The sequence below is a fragment of the Anser anser genome (genome assembly GCF_964211835.1).
Source record: "Anser anser genome assembly, chromosome: 1".
In the NCBI taxonomy this organism is placed as follows: domain Eukaryota; kingdom Metazoa; phylum Chordata; class Aves; order Anseriformes; family Anatidae; genus Anser; species Anser anser.
The window spans coordinates 66899898-66921559 of record NC_139720.1 but is presented as its reverse complement, the minus strand read 5'-3'; the positions used below and the strand labels follow the sequence as shown (position 1 = coordinate 66921559).

The 21662-nt window shown below is 43.3% G+C and overlaps 1 protein-coding gene and 1 long non-coding RNA gene across 7 annotated transcripts in view; one reads left to right on the top strand and one right to left on the bottom strand.

Moving 5' to 3' along the window:
• Positions 1-18304, top strand: part of MICAL3 (microtubule associated monooxygenase, calponin and LIM domain containing 3) — a 157796-nt gene extending 139492 nt beyond the window's left edge. For 5 of the 6 annotated variants that reach the window (XM_083820296.1, XM_083820297.1, XM_083820298.1 and 2 more), the window contains 3 exons: positions 11970-12069; positions 13080-13153; positions 13238-18304. In XM_083820296.1, the coding sequence (XP_083676422.1) occupies positions 11970-12069; positions 13080-13153; positions 13238-13422 (359 nt within the window). In that variant the 3' untranslated portion in view covers positions 13423-18304. Of the gene's footprint in view, positions 1-9561; positions 9628-11969; positions 12070-13079; positions 13154-13237 lie in introns of all 6 variants that reach the window. The other variant, XM_083820299.1, reaches the window with a different exon arrangement.
• Positions 17955-21624, bottom strand: LOC310892508. The gene is made up of 2 exons (XR_014578186.1): positions 19002-21624; positions 17955-18917 (listed from the first exon to the last, which is right to left on the bottom strand). It is a non-coding gene; the product is annotated as an uncharacterized lncRNA (long non-coding RNA).
• Positions 21625-21662: the final 38 nt, after the last annotated feature.

Genomic DNA, 21662 nt, shown 5'->3' with positions numbered 1-21662 from the left:
GTTGCGTTGTCATCTGAGTCTCTTGTTTCATTTGTCTTCTCCTCCAGAAGGAGGAGAAAAATCTGTAGCCAGCTGTTGGGAATGACTCCAAATTGTCCTGACGCCACATGCCATTCATTAAGAATACCCATATGGGCTCAGGTTTCAAAACAGAAGACTTTTTCTCCTTAGTAGACCTGATTTGTTGCCCAGTTCCCCTGTGGTAATTTTGGTGTGATAGTCCTCCATTAACCCTGTGCTTCGTTCACTGCTCAGTCCTTCTGGCATTCCTTCCCGGGGTGTCTTCTGCAGAGAGGCTCTGAAATTCTCTTCCTAGGTATGCCTATTACGGCTGGTCCATATCCGTGTGATCCAGAGTAGGAGCTGTAAAAGGGTTGATGCTGAATGACACTTAACAGATCCTTTTCCCCATCTAATGCTATTTCCACTATACCTCTCCATCCTCCCCTTCCTTCTCCTCCTAATGCCTCTTTAGAGATAACAGTTCCATCAAAATCACTGATGGTGGCTTTAAGATAAGCAAAATAATTCTTACTTAAAGGGACACTGTCACTTAAAAAATACCGTGTTGTAGAAAATCTCAAATTAAAACTGAATTTACTTTTCATCTTTTTTGCTTTTTACATTTCTCTGAGCTCAGACAGTCACCTTAGGGTGGTCTTTTTTAGTCTTCTGTTACAAGCTGTTTTTATGTATATGGTGACTCAGTCATTTGGGCTTCCAGCAGTCAGAGACAATGTTCACATTTTTTAAAAAATGGTTGATAGTTTTTAAAACTATTTCAAGTTTTTCCTCATCTCAAAAATACCTTTTTCTAAAGAAAAAATTAAAAAATGTATTGGGCAGTATCCCTTTAAATGCAATGAGCCAGTATAGCCTGCTGGAGTATGTGGCTTTGTAATTTAGTTTTGTTGCTTCTGTAATTTGTTTCGTATTTGCTTTGGAGGCTGCCAGATCACTTTTGCCAGAGTGGATACAGTACTCTGATGATACTTCTCACTATTCAGTGGCAAATTTAGAGTTCAGCTCTCAAAGTAACACATCTGTGCAGGCTGCTGCATCTGGGTGGGGTGCCATTAAAACCCCTGGAGTGTGACTGCATGGTCCTTCCGGAGCACTATAAGCAGTTAGGACGGCAGCGCGGATTAATTGTTCTACTGGCAATTTGTGTCTCTGAGGAACAGGCATGACTCTGAAGTCATGCTGTCAGTAGAATGATAAGCAAACCACAAATTCTTTGAAAAGTTATCTTTAAGTTGGTGATAATTTTTCAAGTGATTAGGGCTTTAATTTAATCTGGATTTTCTTTATACTAATGAGAGCTACATTTCATTTAGTTGTTAGAGACTACACAACAACTTCTGCAAGGGTGTGGTAACTTCTGACATCCTGGTCAAGTCCCAGTTTGCAGGATTACAAATTGCTATCCTAACTACCCTTGTTGCTCTGCTCACATGCCATAATTCTCTCTTCCTGTCCTAAAATATCATGTGCTGTTGCTGTGAAGCAGATGTTTCATTTTTTGCTACAGATGGTCCCATTTCAGTTCTGAGTAATTATTCCTATGTGTATACTGTATGTTATGTTATAAAAACATTGCAAAGGTTGCAAAGTCAACTGAAATTAAGATAGTGTATTATGTTGATTTATCAACAGATTTGTAACATTTAAATCCACTGCAGAGAACTGTACCACTTACCTTTATGGATTAACTGATAGCAACACTAGGTTTTCATCTTCTGTGTAGATGCTCATGGAGGGGAAATGGGACATGGTCAGTGGATTTCTGGCAGCTGTTGAATGGTGAGACTTGAAAACATGGATTCTGAGCCAGACACTGAAAGGATACAGTACTCTGGTGGATGCATACTCTTTTTTCCTTTTATTCACTCTTTCCAGACAGTCCTTGTCCTAATCCTATCTTTTTCCATCCAAAGCTCCTTACTCCACTTCCATTTTCATTCTGAGTTCCAATTTCTGCTTCTCAGGTATTTAATTTTAATCCCTACCTTCTTGACAAAGAAATCCTAATGTCTACCCTTCAGACCTCCTGTTCTTCCCCACTAGTTGTTCCTAGTCTTTTACTACTGCTTCTTATCTAATCCTGGTATTTCCACTGACTCAGTCCACAAAGATTCCATCCCTGCCACTGGCTTTCTCACAAAATTTTTGGGTTCTGCTCCCTTTTCTACCCATTATTCTTTGTTTGGACGATCCTAGGTCATACCTTCTCAACGGATCTGTTTTCTTCCACCCTTACCTCTTGTCTTTTCTTGTCCCTGTCTCTTCTCCTTTAGTGGTTAGCATTCTTAGTCTCCTTGCTTAATTCTTAGTCTCCTTGCTTAATTAGTCCCCACCTCAGTTCTTCCTTTCCCACCAGTTCCTTATTCCAGTTTACTCCTTGTCTGTCTGTGGAAGGTACCTTCATTGTTCCCTCTGCATTCAAATGGTCAGTTTCCTTTTCCTTGCACCCAGCAGGGAATCGTTGAGAGAACAGCCCCCACACTCCAGTCTTGCTTTCCTCTTGTCTAGATTATGCCAAGATACACAAGATGGGTGTAAGGAAGAGAGCTGATATGTTTGGTAGTGCTGATTTCAGACATTCATTCTTTCTTGACAAGGTTAAACAGTAAAAAAAAATAAATAAAATAAAGGCATGATTGTGTTTTTAATTTTTTTCACTTTGTTTAAAGCGTACTCTACCAGAACTGTACTTTTTATTAGCTTATTTAAAATACTTGAGCTGTGTACTTTAAAGTCCTGCAGATCTACTTCTGCAGGGCCAGAGTCTGATACACTGAAGTGGGAACAGTCCTAATTCCTGTGATTGACAAAAACAGCTCTCCTGCAAGAGGTTTGGAGTTTTAAGATAAATATTCTTTCTTGGTTTGCAGCTACTTTTGACACTGAAGTGAATTGGTAACATGTTTTCTTTGCAGTAAATTTGGAGCAGGAAAGAGCGTTTGATAAGCAGAACTTGTCAGAGTATAATTAGAGTACTTGTTAGGTACTGTAAGCAAACAATTATCATTTACCTGCTTCTTTCTGCACACCTCTCACAGCTGCACACAAAAGCTAGCAGTCTTGGAAGACAGGGCCAGTGTAGGACTGTACTATTTCTGATTACATTTTGAAGTGCCTTGAGATCTAATAGGAGGCAGAAGACTTCTGTGCCGTCATTTATGTGTGTATTCTGCTCCAGCTATTGCTTTGCCTAGTTTTCTCTAGCCTCCTCACCATTTTTTTATTATTTTTTTTCCTCTCTTCTACTGTATAAGCAAAGATGGTGTTCAGATTACATGGCAATTCAGTGGTCCATGAGTTTTGCCCAGGTTTCTTACAGTGATCTTTAGAGCATATTGTTATTGACAGAGTTATAGTAAACTACTGTCAGAAACCTTGAGTGACGTACTTAGGAGATAGTTGTCAGAATTCTTTCCTTCAACTTTATAATACCTGTAGTTGTGAGCAATATTATTGTCCAAGAGGTGGTTTTCTGTATTTATGCTCTTTTACAACAACTTTATCAAATAGTAAAGCTGGAATGCTTTATTTTTCAGCCACTTCAGTTTCTGACCATAACTGATTTTTAAATGGTGGAAAAGAGAATATTTCCTGTTATCGCTGCAGTTTGTCTTACTGATCTCTGTTGGACTGATCTTTATGTTAAGCACTGAGGTGAAGTTAGAGCTCATCTGTCTGTTAAATGACTGATGGAAGTTGTTAGTAGAATAAGAATTTCTGAAGTGCCATGCTCTTAGTTTGTGAGGTTAAGTGCTAACATAACGGTGCATGAGAATGGAGATTAGCCTCAGAGATGGATTTCCTATATGGTGTTGCCATATGCTGATTTCCAAACTGCCCTGATTAGTTTAGTCAGCAAAACAGAAATTGAAGCCTATCAGATGCAAGATTTGCAAAGGATGTGATCCCATTTGGTCTGTGGTATGTCTGCTCAAGTAATTTTGATTTGCAGTGACTCGCCATGTCTCAGAAATCATCAGAGCTCTCATACCATAGGACATACACAAATAATAAATAGTAAGCTATAGGTTAGGGATAGTGGTGTCTGCTACCCTAAACTTTTCACTGTGCTTTCTTCATCCTCATTGAGTGTTTTTACTATTGTTCTTCAGATTATGAAGAAGTATTAAGTAGCTACAGCAAAAAAGGATAAAAACTGTCTTAAGTATTGATCTTTAAACAAAAATAAAAAGTAGAGGAGACAACAGTCCAGTGTAGCTCGTGCAACAAAAAACAGCATAGAGTGAAAAGAAAGTATGTTTTCATGGTAGTTGTACATCTTTTCTATCTTGTTTTAGAGAGATTTAGGAGCTATGGCATTGATTCTTGTTTTGGCTCTTGATTTCCACCGTTTTATCAAAGTCTGTAGTCTTTCAAGTGTACTATGGCAAGCAAGGTCTTTCTAGTCATGGCTGCATGAACTCAGAAAGATGCAGGGAATGCTTCATTTCACAGCGGCAAAATAATTGCAGACACTTCACTGATGGGCTGTGGCTAAATTGTTAGTCAGGGTACACTTGGGAGCTGGGATGTGCTCCTTCCCTCAATATACTGCAGCTCCTGGCTCAGCACTGGTCACCCTATGCACCTTTCTGAATTCCTCTGCTTGCTGTCTTTGGTACTTGGGCTGTGGACTGCTGACCTCTGCTTTGAAGAGGTCAGCAGATTGTTTTACAGGCACTTCAGAGAAGTTGGCCTGTGGCATTGAAAGGGAACAACTGGTGATTAACACAATCTGTTTGTGGCTCTGCCTTCGTGGGGGGGAGATAACAGTTTTCTGTCCAGAAGCTGTGGTTACATGCAGGACTGTGGCTGACAGCACAGAGGGAACCTAAGAAGCGAATGGTCACAGAAATGGCTCTTCTCTTACCCTTCTCATACCCCTCAGCTCCTTCAGAACAAACCACATCTGTGGGGCAGTGGTTTATTGGGTTTGCGTGGCAAGGTTTTGGTAGCAGGGGGTCTGCAGGGGTGGTCTCTGTGAGCAGAGCCCAGCAGTTGTCCCATGTCAGATCAGAGACAGCTCCAGATGGCTCCAAAAGGGACCCGCTGCTGGCCAGAGCCAAGCGAGGGAGCAACCCTGGGTGGGCCTCTGGGAGAGCAGATTTAAGGAAGGGGAAAAAAAAATGCTGCACAACAGCAGCTGGAAGAGTGAGGAGTGAGAACCAGCCCTGCAGCCCCCAAGGTGAGTGCTGCAGGAGGGCAGGAGGTGCTCCAGGCACGCAGCAGCAGTTCCCCTGCGGGCTGTGGAGAGGCCCCCGGTGGAGCAGGCTGTCCCCCTGCAGCCCATGGGTCCCACACGGAGCAGATCTCCACGCTGCAGCCCGTGGAGGAGTCCCCGGTGGAGCAGGTGGATGTGGCCTGGAGGAGGCTGCGGCCCATGGAGAGCCCCCGCAGGAGCAGGCCCCGGGCCGGAGCTGCAGCCCGTGGAGAGGAGCCCACGCAGGAGCAGGGGTCTGGGGGGAGCTGCTGCCCGTGGGGGACCCGTGCTGGAGCCATTTGCTCCTGGGGGATGGACCCCGTGGTATGGAGCCGTGTGGGAGCAGTTCTCAAAGAGCTGCTGCCTGTGGGCAGCCCCCGCAGGCTCAGTTCGGGCAGGACGGCATCCCGTGGGAGGGACCCCACGGGGAGCAGGGGCAGAGAGGGACCGTGGAGGAGTAGCGGAGACAAAGTGTTAGGGACGGACCACAGCCCCCATTCCTTGCTCCCCTGCGCTGCTCAGAGGGAGGATGTAGAAGAGGAAGGATGGGGGGAAGGTGTTTTGGGGTTGCTTTTTGTTCTCACTAGTCTGCTAGGATGGACAACAAATTATATGAATTTCCCTGTGCTGAGTCTGTTTTGCCCGTGATAATAATTGTTGAGTAATCTCCCTGTCCTTATTGCAACCCTTGAGCCCCTTCCATTGTATTTTCTCCCCTTTCCATTTGAGGAGGGAGAGTGAGAGGGCAGTTGTGGTGGAGTTCAGCCGCATAGGGGGGTAAAAACACCACGAGCTTGTATTGCTGCTGCCTGCAGCACTCTTCCCATGCTGTGGATGAAGACCTGTGCTGCCAGACCTAATGTGTTTTTTTTTTTTAGTAGTGGGGGACACTAACAGAAAGGCTGTGGGGTTTTATTGTTGTTGTTTTGTGGTATTGGTTTTGTTGTTGTTGTTTTTAATTTCTTTGACAAGAGTTTTTTCCATCTGGCCTTGACTCTGTGGTCAGGAAAATTTTCTTGCAGTGATGATTATGTTTTTAATTTGAGCTCATGAAATGGTGATTTTTCTTCTCTAAACAGTCATGAGAAAGCTATGCTATATACTGTATGTTTAGTGATGGCTTTGAGAGAAATGAGAAAACACATAAAGATTTACGTACTGTAATTAAACAAGTGAAGGGCAAAGTAAATGAGACAGTTTTTAACACTGTACGGTGAACTAGAGTCTGCCTTTTAATAGTACTGAATGAGATGCTCAGCCTTTTCCAAAGTTTGTTTAAACATAAATGTGCACAGTGAGAACTCTTGCTGTAAAGTTGTGTGTTTTAAAAATTATCTTTCTCAGGAATATGAATGATCTGATGGTACACTCAATATCTGAACGTATCAGTGTGGTATAGGTGATCTTTTCTCTGGATCTCTTTCTGAAACAGTTAAGAGGCTTTTTTCTTGAAAGCCTTATCTGAAAGGATAGTGAAATATATGGCATGGAATACACTTAAATATTTGTTACTGAAAAGATTGAAAAATCCTTCTCACTTCCAGGGAATTTGATAAAATCTTTCTCTCTTTAAAATTAGAAAGTTCCTATTTCAGTCTGCATATAGTATCTGTACCACCTGTATGAATACTTGTGTTAGCAAGGTTGGAGAGGCAGTTTTCATAAATGTCACTTTGGAGAAGTTTTTAAAAAATATATTTAAAATTCTACTGCATTATATGTTTTATATAAGGTGTTTTTAGCACCTTTTAGATCATAATTGGTATAGTTTTCACAGCTTTAGAGAACTATAACGGGTAAGTTTTCAGGTTGCAGTTCACTCTGTCCTCATTATTTAGTAAATAAGGATCAGTAAATAAGGATCACTTTAAAGGCTTGCTAATCATCCTGGGATGGACAGTAGTTGTTTTGAAAGCAACTGTAATGATCATGTAACCTATATTCACTGATGCAACTATAATTTACATCTGGATTAATTGGAAAGTGTCTTAATAGTGCAGGTTATGTTCAGTATCCTGCTGAAGAGCAATATTAACATTTCCAGTAGCAAGATTATTATAGATAATATGGACCTTGTAACTTGATGCAGGGACACATTTTCTTAGACAAGAGTGGGAGGATTACATTTTTGTTAAAAATAGAATAACTAAAAACAAATGAAGAAAACACAATTATAGGAAGTGTTTGGGGGGTCTTTATTAGTCTTCTGCTATGTAAGTCTTGTGGCTTTTTACCAGAGACCAAAGGTGTTATCTTTTCCTAGGATGTGGCATTTTGCTTGTTGATGACAAGCATTTTGCTTGTTGGTAGTTTGTGGCCATGTCACAAAGAGATGAGTGGTGTTTTCCTATACCAGGTATTTACTTTCAGATCACATATGGCAAATTGAGAATTCTTCACCAAGTCTATAAGTCTGTACTTCGAAGTTTAGAAATGTAACTGCGTTTGAGTCAGCAACATCCCCCACTCACCCCAAATTGTGAATGAAATCTCAAACCCTGAAAAACTGAAGTGGATTCTTCCATACCGTTAAACATCCATCTCCTAATCTCCCCAAAAAGGAACAGGTAGACTATTAATTAAGAGTATAAAAGCTTATATGGTAAAATATTGATGTTGAATATGATAGGATGTGAAATAAAAAATGTAATGGGTATCATGCACTAAATGCTCTGCTTTGTATGGAAGCTTATTCTTCGTGGTGGGTAGCCTGTGTGGTTTGGTGGGTCTGGGGCTTGGTTTTGCTTTTGTAACCTAAATCCGTGAAATGGCAATCATAGAAAAAACAGCCCTAGCAGTTTTTCATGAAGAAGTTGGAAAATTCTGAACAACTAGAATTAAGGCTCTGGTACTGTCAACTAATGTTGGTATGATGCTTTATTTGTAATTGTCACATGGCCAACTGTGTAACCCCTCCTAATGTTGCCCCTTCCTGCCCCCAGTACAGAGGCTTCTGCCTGCCTGAGAAAGCCATGCTGCTCAGTCACAGGCTTTGAAGCCGACGTGCTCTCCCTCTCACTCCAATGTGTCCTCCGTGTGCTGGTCTAGTTCTGTGATGGTCCCTTCTAAAGCTTTCCCAGTTTGCCACTAGTCTGGAGTTTTGTAAAGATGTCTCCAAACCATATATACATATCAAGCTTTGCTGACTTCTCCAAATTATGAGTTATTCTTGCCATATTATTGTTGTGGAGTTTATGCTTTTCCCAACACAGAAATCCCTTCTCTTGAATGCAAACTCTATTCAAATGCAGTTGTGCATTGAGAGCAGTGTTACATTCTGATAGCTTGTATGTTTGAGGCTCTTCACCTTCTTGTTGCATATGTTCTCCTGTAACTGTTAGTGATATTGGTTATTTTTTACCGTTTCTCTCTGCAACATGAAGTACATCTGAAAAGCAAATTCTCAGTGTTAAAACAGCTGAACCACTGTAGAGATGATAAATGTTTATTCTTCGCTGGGTGACAGAGATGATGAAAAAGATTCAGTAAGTCACTGATACTAACAGAATTTGTAAGTTTTGAAATGAGAATGTCAAGGGACAGCTTTAAATTTACTGTTTTAACCACACAAAGTCTTTAGTTGATTGCTCCTCCCACAGACACTGATGTTAATTTTTTTTTTTACCCATGTAAAAGCTGATTCCCCTTCTAAGCACTGCAGTCCAACTGAGTACATGTGTACTCACCATGCTTGACACAGCAGATCCTAGCAGACGGGTTGCACGTTAATCAGATTCTCCCTGTGACATTCCCCGTCTGAAGGAATTATTTTCCATTAAAAAGGACACTTTTACCATCAGTGGATGCTGCCCTGGTGATAAGATCATGGTCCTGATAAAGATTTAAGGTAGAGTGGCTGTTTACAGCTGGTGTCTTACGCATGCAGGCGAGACTTTTTGTAACCCTGCTTGAAATTTGCCATTTATCAGCAGGAGTTAAATGTTCATCTCTGCTCGTCCTGACATCTTGTTCACAAAGTTTTTGGTTAAAGACGGTGTGATTGAAAATGTAAGTTAGGAAGAAGTCAACAATAACCTCCTGCCTGGTAATTGTACAGCTCAGGAAGAGTTCACCAGTACCTCAGCCTACCTCTTATCTGTTATCTGTGCTTACTAGGGACATTATTCATCTGTAGACTGTATCCCTTGTTTCTGCTTCTCCATTTCTTGTATTTTTTCATTTCTTTTCTTTTCTTCTTGTGTTTCCTTTCTTTCTCACTCTTACGCTTTTTGTCCTTTGCTTGTCTTTTATTTCACCCCTTTCCTTCTCTTCCGTTCCACTTCCAACTTCCTCTTCCTCTCCTGCCTCTTCCTCTTCCTCGTTTGGTCCTATTGAAGTTGAGCCCAATGCCGGGACACCACGTCGTAGACCTCTCTCCTTCTGCCCTTGCTGTGCCCATGAAGGTAACGTAACCTCACACGCTCCCCGTTCTCCTTGACCACAACTGGGGTTTTGTAGCAGAAGTAGTCAGCGAGTGACCACAAGGTCCCAGCCCTGTCCCCACCCTTTTCTTGCTGTTACCCCAAACCATCCTTCTCGGTAGCAACCTGGTAACCAGCTTTTATGGGCCTATGGCAAGTTACTAAAGGTACAGTATCCCTTTGGCTAGTCCCAGCTGTGCTAGGGAGGGTGTAGAGACTGGGAGGGATGTTGGCCAGCAGCTGTGGGAGCAGTAACGTCACACTCAAGTTTCTGGTTTCGTTTGGTGGCTTCAATTTCTCCATTCCTCCTGAAAGATGCTTGGAAGGAGTGGGGTAAAGGAAGAAAATCTTCTTCCTTAAGTGACCTTTTAATTAGTATACATGGATTAAAGGAATACCGTGTCTTTATAAGGACTGGTTTGCAAAACATCCTTGAACTTTAAAAGCCAACAGACCTTAAGCTAGACCAGTTTTCCCTCATCTATCTTGCTGAATGCATTCTTTAACTGTCCCAAATGGAGTTTGCCATAGAGTTTCCATTGCCAAGGCATGGGGGAAGGGGGCTGTTTATGTGTGTTCATGGTGTAATTTTGCTAACCACTTACTCTGCTTTCCATGGTGCTCCCTCACATCAGTTGTCAGTGCTCCCTCTCCAGTCCTTCCATTATTCCTCTGCTCATTGGCTGTTTAAAAATATTTATATATTTCATAGGTCAGTAGTCTTGTGTTTTTTTGGCTTTTTCTTAGAGGCATTTGTTTTCTATACATCCTGGCATTGGAAGGGATGGGGAGACTTCCCAGTGCTCTCATGGCGCCACGGCACTGGACATCTGCATGTACGGTCTCCCTCTCCTGTCGCCATACGGGCATACTGTGCAGAGATGCTCAGAAAGGAATGCTTGGAACTGAGCAACACACTGGTATAAAGCCCAGAGAGCCGGAGGCTCTTAGGGTGGTACAACTGGGTCTAGGATTTCCCAAGGGTCTGCTCTTACAATTTTTGGAGGGCAGGCATTCTCAGACTAAGCTGCAGTGTACAGGAATTGTAGGCCCACCTTTGTTTAGCTCCAGTGCAGCACTTCTCTGATGAGATCATAAGGGTGAAGGCAGGTCACAGATGTGAATTAACCTAGCCATTGATGTTATACTTGGGTAGTGTTTCCGAGAGTTAGTGTATTAAGCTTGCTGCATGATTATTTTGGCATCAGAATGGCTATTTAAGAGGTTTTTGCTCTTGATAGCATAACTCCAAAATAACAAGCTTAGACAGGGATGTTAGTTACATTAGGGTGCCTAGGTTACATGCAAGCTGGTAGGATGCAGCAACCAGAAAATGCTGTAGAGCTTGATTTGAGGCCCTGCTCCCACCTCCATTTCTGTGCAGGTAGGTGGATAGCTAGTGTCCTTGTCGGTGTTTAATAAAAGTCATGGCACTCATCTGCAGATAGTTCAGTGTGGATTCAGTGGCCCAAAACAGGAGACTGCTAGGAGGAGCTTCCCTGGTAAGCTCTTGGGTTTGATAAATCTCAACAGGAGGCTTTAGGATCAGCACTCTGCAATTTATTCTACATAACTCCTGACAGATACGAGATTGATCAGTGGCCTACTGAGTAAGCCTAGGAGTTGGTTTGGAAATAAATGAAATAGCAACTGAGAGTTCTGTGTTAGCCCAAGATTTTTTTGCTTTTGCTTCTACATTAGCAAAGGTGTCTGGTGGTTCTCTTTTTCTTTCCAGTGCTGATGTGCAATACGGTAGAAGTAGTTTCTGTGTTCACTGTGCAGAGGGAATCTTCAAGGTGGCTAGATGTATGTGGCTGGTAGGGGAAGTCAAAAAAGATTTATTTAGCTATGGAAAAAAGGAAAGATGAGATGTTTCTTTTTGCCAGTGAAATAAAGATTGAGGACATGCAATTGAAGCAAATAAGAGTAAAACACATGGAGTGGCAATTGAATCTATTTCTGATGAAAATACACTTAAGGAACTGGCATGAGGAACTTTAAGACTTTTCTTCTAATGAAAGGAAAAGTGAAATATTTAACAGAAGTCTGGGCTTTCTGCAGTAAGCATGAGGAAGAAACAAGCAATCACAAGAAAATCAGAAAGCAAACAAAATCAGGCTCCAAAGACGAGAGAATCCTTTTGGAGGTGACTTGCACTCTTCCGTCTGCTCTAGGCAAACTGATTGGACCCGGCTTGGGAGTGCTCTGGCAGCATCTTGCTCGGCTTTCTTTGCACATTTTGCCCCATTGCTGTTTTTGCCATTTGGACTTCTAAGGATTACACAGTGTTACCTGGAAATTTAACGAGTTTCTTTTTTTTGCAGGCATGGGAAAGAAGGATGATCCCAAGTTGATGCAGGAGTGGTTCAAGCTGGTGCAGGAAAAGAATGCCTTGGTTCGCTACGAGTCCGAACTGATGATATTGTGAGTAAACGTGCAAAGCTTCAAAAGAGGGATTATTTTAGAAATAGTAGTAGCAGATCTGTCACTGCTGTCTTCCCTGTAATGCCGGAAGGTCATCAGTCTCTCAGGTTGATTCTTGGCTGAGATATGAATCAGACTATGTTTCAGAAGAGTGCTAGAAGAAGGAATAGTAAGGAATGTAAGTTCCAACTATTTACGTACGTGCAGAAGTACGGTTGTTTGTTCAGCTCTGAGCCTTTCCCGAGATGTTCTGGGATAAAACATAAGTTGTTCACACAAGTGTCTTGAGTTACACAGAAATAATCCATGATTCTTCCTGGTTTTGGTATAGTCCACTTCTGAGTGTAGCCAAAACTGTTTAATTCCATCTCCTTTGCCGTGTGGGCCTCTTCTCTGCCTGTAGAGGGACTCTGGTGCTTCTCATTTCGGCTCAGATGAAAAGTATTTTCCCTGTTAACAAAACAGGGAGTTTTTTTAGTCTCCATGGTGCAAATTCATTGAAATTAGATTCTGAGGATGTCAGCTGACCTGGGTAGTGTGGAAACTCAGTGTCTTTTTTGGTGCCTGTGTCAGAAAAGCCCCAAGGTGCTGTCTGCATTTGAATCTGAAAAAGCGATGTCCCGGCTTGTCCTTAGTTGATAAATAACTTTTGTCTTTAGAGTGGGAAATGGGAGGAGATACATAGAGGTAAAGTATGATTTTATGGTGATTGCAGCTTTGTTTGTTCCTTCACACTGTTTTAAATTTAATCAACATAATATTGCTCAGCATTGTGTATTGCACTTCCTAGCTGAAGGCAAATAACCTGAGATACTGAAAGTACATTTGCATCTTTAAAATATACAGTTATATATGTTAGGTATCTTTAAAGTTGTTCCAGAACAGATTGATAAAATGCATGACAGATATCTAGAGGGGGGCAGAAATTGAGAACAGATTTGGAGCAATTGTACAGAGTATTTTAATACTTGGACTTAATAACTTGGACTCCTGGTGCGTTTCCCTTCCAGTGCTCGGGAGCTAGAACTAGAAGACAGGCAGAGTCGATTACAGCAGGAACTCCGGGAGAGGATGGCAGTGGAAGGTGAGAGCAGTAAAGAACATTTCATAGTTTCTATGTGTATATTGCTAGTCTTGTGTGTGCTGACAGTTTTTGATATCTCTGTAGATCATCTAAAGACAGATGAGGAGCTCTCAGAGGAGAAGAGGATCCTGAACGAGATGCTAGAAGTAGTGGAGCAGAGAGATTCTCTCGTGGCTCTCCTCGAGGAACAACGGCTTCGAGAAAAAGAGGAAGACAAGGACCTGGAGGCAGTCATGCTCTCCAAAGGTTTTAGCTTGAACTGGTCCTGAGCTTGACACATTTACCTCTGCTGGTCTGCGTTGTCCGGTTGGCCTACCCTGAGTTCGCCAGAATTACATGGATAGGAAGATGCTGAAGGGGAAATCTCCAAAGGGTCTGCCAGCATGCAGTGATTCGGTTTGAAGCACTCAGAAGCCTTTTGATAAGTGTGTTGGTTCCAGAAGCTTAAGTTTTACATGTCTGCAAGCCAAGTTGAAGATAATGAGTTGAGTTTGTGGAGTCTCCTCGAGGGTCCTATACGATGGGCCTCATTTTTTTTGTGTGTGGTAGGAGGGAGAGGAATAATCCATGTGTGGGGAAGGAGGTTAAGGGAAGAAGTACCCTTAACTAATCTGGATTTATGGCAGTCCATTCCTTTCCCATTTTTACTACACCAATTCTAATAAAAGGGAGGTGGCAACCCTCTCTGGAAAACCACAGCAGCCTGTAGCAGCCTGTGTGGTGGAGTCAACTATCCAGAAGAGCTCCAGAAGCCCAGGACAGTACCTTCTTTGCTTTAGTCTTCCTCCCCACCAAAGAAACCTGCAGTTGGCCACGATGCATGGATATGAGGAAATACGAGACAGAGAAGACGCTACGAGCATTTGTGATGGAACTCTCTGCCTCCCGGTTTTTAAAGAGATTTGGGCATCAGAGGACTCGCTCCCTATCATAGTCTCCTAAATCTTTATTGTTGGGGAAGAATGGGGAGAAGAAGAGGGAGGGAAGATGCCCTTCTGCTTTGCTACACACTGGAGAGACAGCTACTGCTGGCCTTAGTCTTCGTGGCCACGGCTCAGAGGCTGTTGGGCTTCTTTGTTCTGTTTTTGTTGCGACTGTTTTGACACTGGAAAATACGGACTGTGGGACAGTGGTAACTGTGTGCTGGGGCAGGGGTGTTACCAAGCAGCATTCCCTGGCTGTTAGGCCCCTAAAAGGGAGAAGCCCTTAAGTGACTGAAACCACCATTAAGACTTTTCAGTGTTTTTATTTTTTCCTCTGTATTTTGTTTTTGCACATTGGAAACGAAGCTTAAGTCCTGCCTGGGCCCTCAGTCACTTTGACCCTTTTATGTCAATTAACTTATTTTTTTAATACTTGAAAGAAGATTCATTTTTGTATCTTTTAGGAAAAAAAATGGACGAGTGATGGTTGTGTGTGCCTGCTGCATCCTACAACTTCCACTTCTAAATTACTGGACGTTGTTACCTGTGGCTATTTATTAGTGTTCTTATTAATAATTTTAATGTTACACATATTTGAGTGTGGAGGGAGTGTTTTAACTCTGTTAGAGGAAGACACTACTGTGGATTGTTCCCGGCTTCACAGCAAGGGCAGCCTTTGTGGACCCCATGGATGTATCCAGCCCTAGCAGATTTCCTTTATGACAAAATCCTGTGCGCTCATGGAGTTGTAAGAATCTATTTTGTGCTCCTAGCATACTTTTCTTCTGCATCCCAGAATCCCTCTGTTGGACTAATAAACCTATAATTTATTTAAATTTTTATAATGAGAAAGCCAAAAATGTGAGGTAGAAATATCCCATAGATCTCTTTTTCACTGAAAGATGGGACCCTCACACTCTTGATATACAGCTAGAGGGACTTCCATGAAAACAAAAATAGCACATTTCCTGCTGCAGCTGTTGGAAGAAGCTCCTTTTGGCTCAGCTAGTGAAGCTGCTGCTTTTAAGCCATGAGGGTACTCATTGTAACCGTACATTAAGTAACGAGCAGGACATGCACTGAGCAGTTCAGTACCATCCACTGTTTTACAGCTTCTCAGAACACACTACATCCTGAACTTGTTGCACAGAGCTGAAATAGCACTGTGTGTTGGCTCTGTGTCCCATCCTTAACGTGATGTGTTAAGAGGTTGTTCTTTGTGTTTTGAGGTTTTTGGTTTTTTTTGGTTTATTTTCCCTTAAGTTGTTGACTATTCTCTTTTCTTTTAAAAAAAAAAAGTACTAAGCCTGCTCACCAGTGTCTTTGCGGAAGTGTCCCATTCCCAAGCGTATTCACACAGCATGCTGGCTCTTTCAGCTTGAATATACGCTGTTGGTGCAAGATACCCCAGCAGGGCTGAACATCCTGTAATCTTTTGTCTCGGGATAGAAGTTATCAAGGTTTCTTGCTGTTGACTCTCTACTTTCTTCAGAGATGTCTTCTGTAAGCCAGCGTCTACAACCTGAATTCACCTCTGACTCACAAGCATATCTCAGGCCGAGCAAGAATGGGTCGGACTGCCTCCAGGGTCTCTGAGCAGGGCTGGCCGTTAGCTGTGGAAACTATTTTATCACCTCAGGAGTTTCCCCTTTGCCCCCTCTACTGTTTTCTGCTAAGGCCTTACAAATTAAACCCAAATGCTCGTGAAACAAAGCAGATAGGCAGCTGCACTGCTGAGGTTAACTAGGCGTGCTAGAATGTGGTGCCTGCTCTACCGGCATCACGGGACAAAACTTTTCAGGAGTGCTGGCCTGCCAGCGGGATGGCCAGCAAACAGTTGTCCCCCTTTGTCAGTGCAGAGGTCAGCAGTGGAAGCCACATTAGTAATGGGAGTTTACAGTCTGCTTTTGAGGGGCCAGTGGAAACTGGAGAGGGAAGAAAGAGGGAAATGAGATAGTTTACAATAAACTGTCTTGCACAGAGAATTGGCCTCAGTCCATTTTATAGTGCATTATGTATAAGGACCACATCTAACTTTTAACAAAAGATCACTGAATGTGAGCTGTAGAGCAGAAAGAAATCCTAAAGAAGAAATACCAGATTACTGCTTTTCCCTTTTCATGCTGGAGGACACTGACTAGATTTTTGCAGTGCCTAAGAGTGATATCACTTGAGGGTGTAATGCTCTCCTGCAAGGGAAGACCACCTTTTCTAAAACTGAACTCTTTAGGTTATGCTAAAGTCCTCCAGCACTGAGAATAAAAATGAAAACCTAACATTGCACACACAAATTAACTGAAAATACACGAAAGGGAATCTTAAAAGGCCTTTTTATATCAAATGGTTGTAAAAGGCACAACTTGTATTTGCTGTTCAGTTGCACTTTAAGAATATAACTTGCATATCAGATACTGGGTTTTTTACTATCTGAATATTTTTAATTCAAATTTTATATTTTTAAAGCTGAAGAAGGCTCTTGTGACCACAAGATTCCTTATTTGTATCAGAATCCAAGTCGGATGTTCTAGCTCCTCGTGCTATCCACGTGGGCAGCAGCACATGACTCAGCCATGTGCACGCAGTGATGTGCATCCGTGTTGTGTACGAGGGAAGAGAAGAGGCCCACAGCTTCGAGCAGGGGGCACGAAGGGGTATCAGCCTGCATGCCCCGATGTGGCGGGGTCCCGGTCCATACCAGGGGCTGGGCGCTTCCTCCATGCAGGAGGAGGAGAGCTGAGCTTGGAACCTAACCTGCGTTTGGTTTTAAATGGGCACGCTGAGGAGGGGGCAAGCACTTCAGTCCCTTAAGGGGAAGGAAAGGGATAAAGGGAGGGGATACCTCCTGGAAACACTCGGGAGGCAAATGGGGATGGGGGAGTGAGGACTGCCAAAACAACCAATCTGCTGTTTTCACAGTAATTATTTTTTTTTTGAACTGTTCTGTTCCTTTTATCATCTTTTCATTAGAACTCACAAATGGCTGTAAGATCCTGAGCTTCAGAGAACTATGCATGGGGAGATGAGAAGTATCTTCCAGCTCCAACTTTCAGTTAACCAAAACCCCATGGTCTCGCTAGGGCATGTTACAAACCACATTGCTGAACATATTTTAGAGCAAACTGCAAGTTTTAAAAGTCCGTCTTACTCTCTATCTGTCTCTGCATTTTATGTAAATATTTGTTTGTATGTACAGACACCAGTGGGTCCTTGGGTTACCCCTGCGGTCAAGAACCTGAGTTTTGTGCAAAGCCTAGGCCTCTGTTAGAACAACACAGTGCTTGCATAGACCTAGTCACCACATTTGTGTGCACTCTGGTGGTTTTTAATATTTTTATACATCCTAATCCTGAACATTATGAAGTATTATAAGTGTTCTAGACTGCATGATCTAGAGCAGCCAGCAGTTCCATTTTCTTAGCAGCTGTTCCTAAAACGTTCACAGCTACACCTTGTTTGGTTAACATTCTTTTAAAATGAGTTTTCAATTAAATGTTTACACCAAGCACCAGTGGATGAGAAAGGTGTTGCATTATAAAATCTCCTGTGTACAAATTGAAAAGCCACCATATGGCTGTATGGGAATCTAAATCATCACTGTCTGCAATAAAGAGAACTCTTAAAGCATACTAAAAACCAGCCTGTATATAGTTGACAGAGAGAGATTGCTTGCTCTTGACTATTGCAAAATAACCTGAGATTAGAAGTTGTCCAAAAGCCTCCACTTTTGAATTGCTCCAGAGTACTGCTGTAGGCAGGGTAGTGGGCAGACGAGGATGTCACTGAAAGTAGATGTGAAGGGGAGGATGCCAAGTTGTGATGGCATTGCAGTAATTTAAATACTCTCTGTATCTGTGCGTGCATGTGTGTGTGTGTGTGTGTGTGTGTGTAAAGTCTATTCCAGGTGAAGGGATCTGCTTTGGCATCTTCCCTTTTGAATGAAAGTAAACTCTGATATTCAGATTGGTTAAGGCTTTTATGGTTGGCATTTATGGAGTGTTAACAGAAAAGCGTATACCCTACCTGTAAAAAAACAACAACAACAACAACAAAAAACAAACAAACAAACAAACAACAAAAAAAAAAACCTCACTGTTCCAGCCTGTTTTCTCCTGTTTGGTTGTGTTTCATCATTTGTTTTTATGCACACTTGCTTCGTTGGTGTTGAGATTTTAGCACCTCAGATGGCCAACTGAACTAAAAAAAAAATAAAGTCATTAATTATTTTTTCTTTTTGTTGCTGGAGTTACCATTTGTTTCCCTTGTGTTCATTCCCACAGTTGATGATAGAAGAGGAAGCCAGGAGCCTAAGGGAAGGTGATCTTGAGATGAGATAAAAAAACAGGTGTTACAGGACTTGACTTAGGCTTTTCTATTGTCTGAACAGTTTGAGCCCTGCTGAATTACCTGGAATACAGCTGGATCTTGACAAAGCCCCAATACATCGTCCTCCTTTCTCCAATTTTACGTTGCTGCTTCTATGAAAAGAAATTTCAACAAATAGCTAAAAAGTGGTGAAGGTAATCAAAATTCAATTGCAGGAACTACGATTTACTTTCTATAGTTGTAGTTCACTTCCTTAGTTTACAGTACTGGCGTGAGCCCTGGTATAGTGGAGTTCAGCATAACGAGGAGTGAGTGACACCAAGTGCCTCTCTGCTGACTTCCCACTTTGCTTTAGGCCTCCACCACTGCATGCCCTTGCTTCACCCGCCCTGTGGCAGCTCAGGAAGGTCAGCTAAGCTCTATGCAGCTCCAGAGCGGTCTCTTCAACAGCCTGGAAGGATTCGGAGGTGAAACCTCACCAGCGGGTGTCAAGAAAAGCCATTTCACCCAGGTATCTCCTGTTTGAAAAGAACAGATGTTCAGCTCGAGTGCTGGGTGTTGCATCCAGTAAATGCCAGGAGTTTAAAGCCCAGAGGAATTACAGCTGCTCCACGGCACTGCTGTGATCGAGTATGTGAGGCAAATCATAAGACTTGTGCCTTTTATTTAGCAGGCAGAGAACACGCAGGATGTGGGAAATCCCGGCCGGGGAAAACCAAACTGATGAATCTTACTTTCCTGCCCGCCCACCCATCTTCAAAACAAAGGATAAACTCTGGTGTTTGTAACGCGGCTGTTTAAAAGCAGACCTTCTAGGGCACCAGGAAGGGGGTGAGGGGCCTGGGGGATTCCTCGATGGCGCGCATGGCCTGGAGGCTAGGGATGGCAGGCCGTGCTGCGGGTGGCAGCAGTGACATGGTGCTCGCCTTCATTTGTGCACCTTGGTAGGTGGGTGGGCACTTCTCTGAGGACATTTCAAACCCTGCAGTTGTTCCTGTCTTTTTTTGGTCTCTTGTTTTCAAAAATAATGAGAGAAAGCTGAGTTACCTGGGAGGGATCTCTGGTGGCAGACGGCTGTGATTATTTCTACTCTGCGCAGGTCTCTCCCTTGGTGTCTAACAAGAAGTGGGTGTATGGGAAGTGACCACTGGACCCCCAGACACAGGAGCTCAGCTCCGTTTGTGGCTTAGGGAACACGACATCCTGCCTCTCTAATTACACTGCCATCTTGACACCTCAGGGGCTTCCCCTCAGCATATGCCCATCAAGCACCCAGGAAGGCTGTCTGATTGCAACCAGATAGCCACAGGTGCTGCTGTTTTATGAACGAACAGCCAGGCCCACGGGGAGACCGTCCTGCCTTGTTTACTCCGGCCAAGAGCTACGCTGACCCTGGAGAGCCCTGAGATGAGCGGGGTCATACTTCCTGTACAGATTAGCCATGTGTGGGTAGGAAATAACACCAGAAAAAGGCTCTCTAACAAAGCAATCTTGTCTCGGGAGCCCTGCACGGTTGCAGCTGTTGCTTTCAGTTTCCATGGCTGATGAACATAGCCCTCGGGAGCCCTGGCCCTTCCACACGTGGCCTTCCTTCCCTCGAAGCTGCCTCATGCTCTGTGCAGAGAGGGGTGAGCCAGTGGTGGGGCAGAGAACTGGGACCCTCCCCAGATCCTCGGGCCTAGCACCTAAAAGCAATGACCATAGAAGGAGCATGAAAGCACCGCTTTCTCCGAGGAGCAGCATGGGAAGGAAGATCTCGATGGGTTTGTTAGGAACACACAAAGTCGAGATGTGGCAGCGCCTCGTTTTGGAAGCAGAGGAGAAAGATCATGCAATACAGCTACTTTGCCTCGATAAAGGCAAAGATCTTTTTTTTTTTTCCCACTTCTGTGTATTTTTCTCTACATTATACAACTTGCCACAAAAAAAAAAAATAGCTAGAGGGGAGTTGTGCCTAACAGTAAGAGAGAACAGCAGGTGACAAACCTGGCATTCTGGCCTCATATTGAACAGTTTATGAAAAAAATGCTGCAACTGCTGCCTACATTAGCAACTGCACTTGAGTGCAGGTCTGCATATATAAGTTCTGCATATAGGAGAATGCAAACCTAATCCTCCCAGTATGTGACCTGCCTGCACATCTTTCCAGAAAACGGGACTGGAGGAGATTCACTTTAAAACTTTGAGCACGGCCTGAGCATGTCTTCCTCCCTCAAACCCTAAGCAGCAGCAGCAGCGGAGCTGTCACGAGAGAGAGAAGGGTCCTACAAGTGGCAGCGGGCAAAACCCGCAGTGCTGGCATGTGGGTGCTTGACTGCATCCTCCCAGAGAGAGGGAGGGGGCCTTCTGCTTCTCGTTAAGAGACATCACTTGATGGAAACGATGAAGTTGCCTCCTTCCTCTTACACAGCACTCAAAGGAAGAAAAAAAAAAAAACCTGTCCAAACCAAACCTCATAAAAAGTACCATTTCTCTTGGCGTGTTTGCTGTAGATGCCTGTAGGCAGCAAGGGAATGAGTAAACAAAGATTTCCAAACCTGCTGAGTATGTGGTGCTTTTCTGAATGTCTCAGATACGGAACCACGTGGTTTCTTTTAAATGAAAGATAACATCACTTTATTATTAATATTTTGTATAAAAATACATGAAATAATCCGAATTACTCAGATGCCAGAAACCAAAAAATATGCAGATTTCTGGGGAGAAATATACAGCTACTTTGACTAAGAAAAAAGAGAAAATAGGAGTTTTGCCTACGTGGGGCTAGCAGTGCTTCCTTTCCAAGACCAAGTTCAGCAGTTTGCAAGAAGGAAATCTCCCTGCAGATCTTTGGAATTTAGAAAACTTGGCAGAGGCTGGGTCCGGTTTCATTTCCCTGCATAATTCCTAGTAGGAAGCCATCCAATGGGTGGACGAGCACATTACTGAAGCCTGACTCAGAACCCGTTTGCCCTTGATTTTGCAGGAATCCCGAAAATACCGAGCCCTCCCGCGCCGCAGCCTCGGGATGCCCCGCGTCACAGAATCACCGCGGTTGGAAGGGACCCCCGAGGTCACCGGGTCCAGCCTCTGACCTAACGCTAACAAGTCCCCCACTGAACCATCCCGCTGAAAGCGGTACACAGGGTGACTCGGCACGCTGGGATGGAGAGCGAGCGTGACAGGAAAACTCTACGAGAAAGAAACGAGCTTTATTTACAACGGTGCTAAAACCGCCGGGACGGATGTAAGCGCGGCGGGACGAGCTCCTAACAGCGGCACAG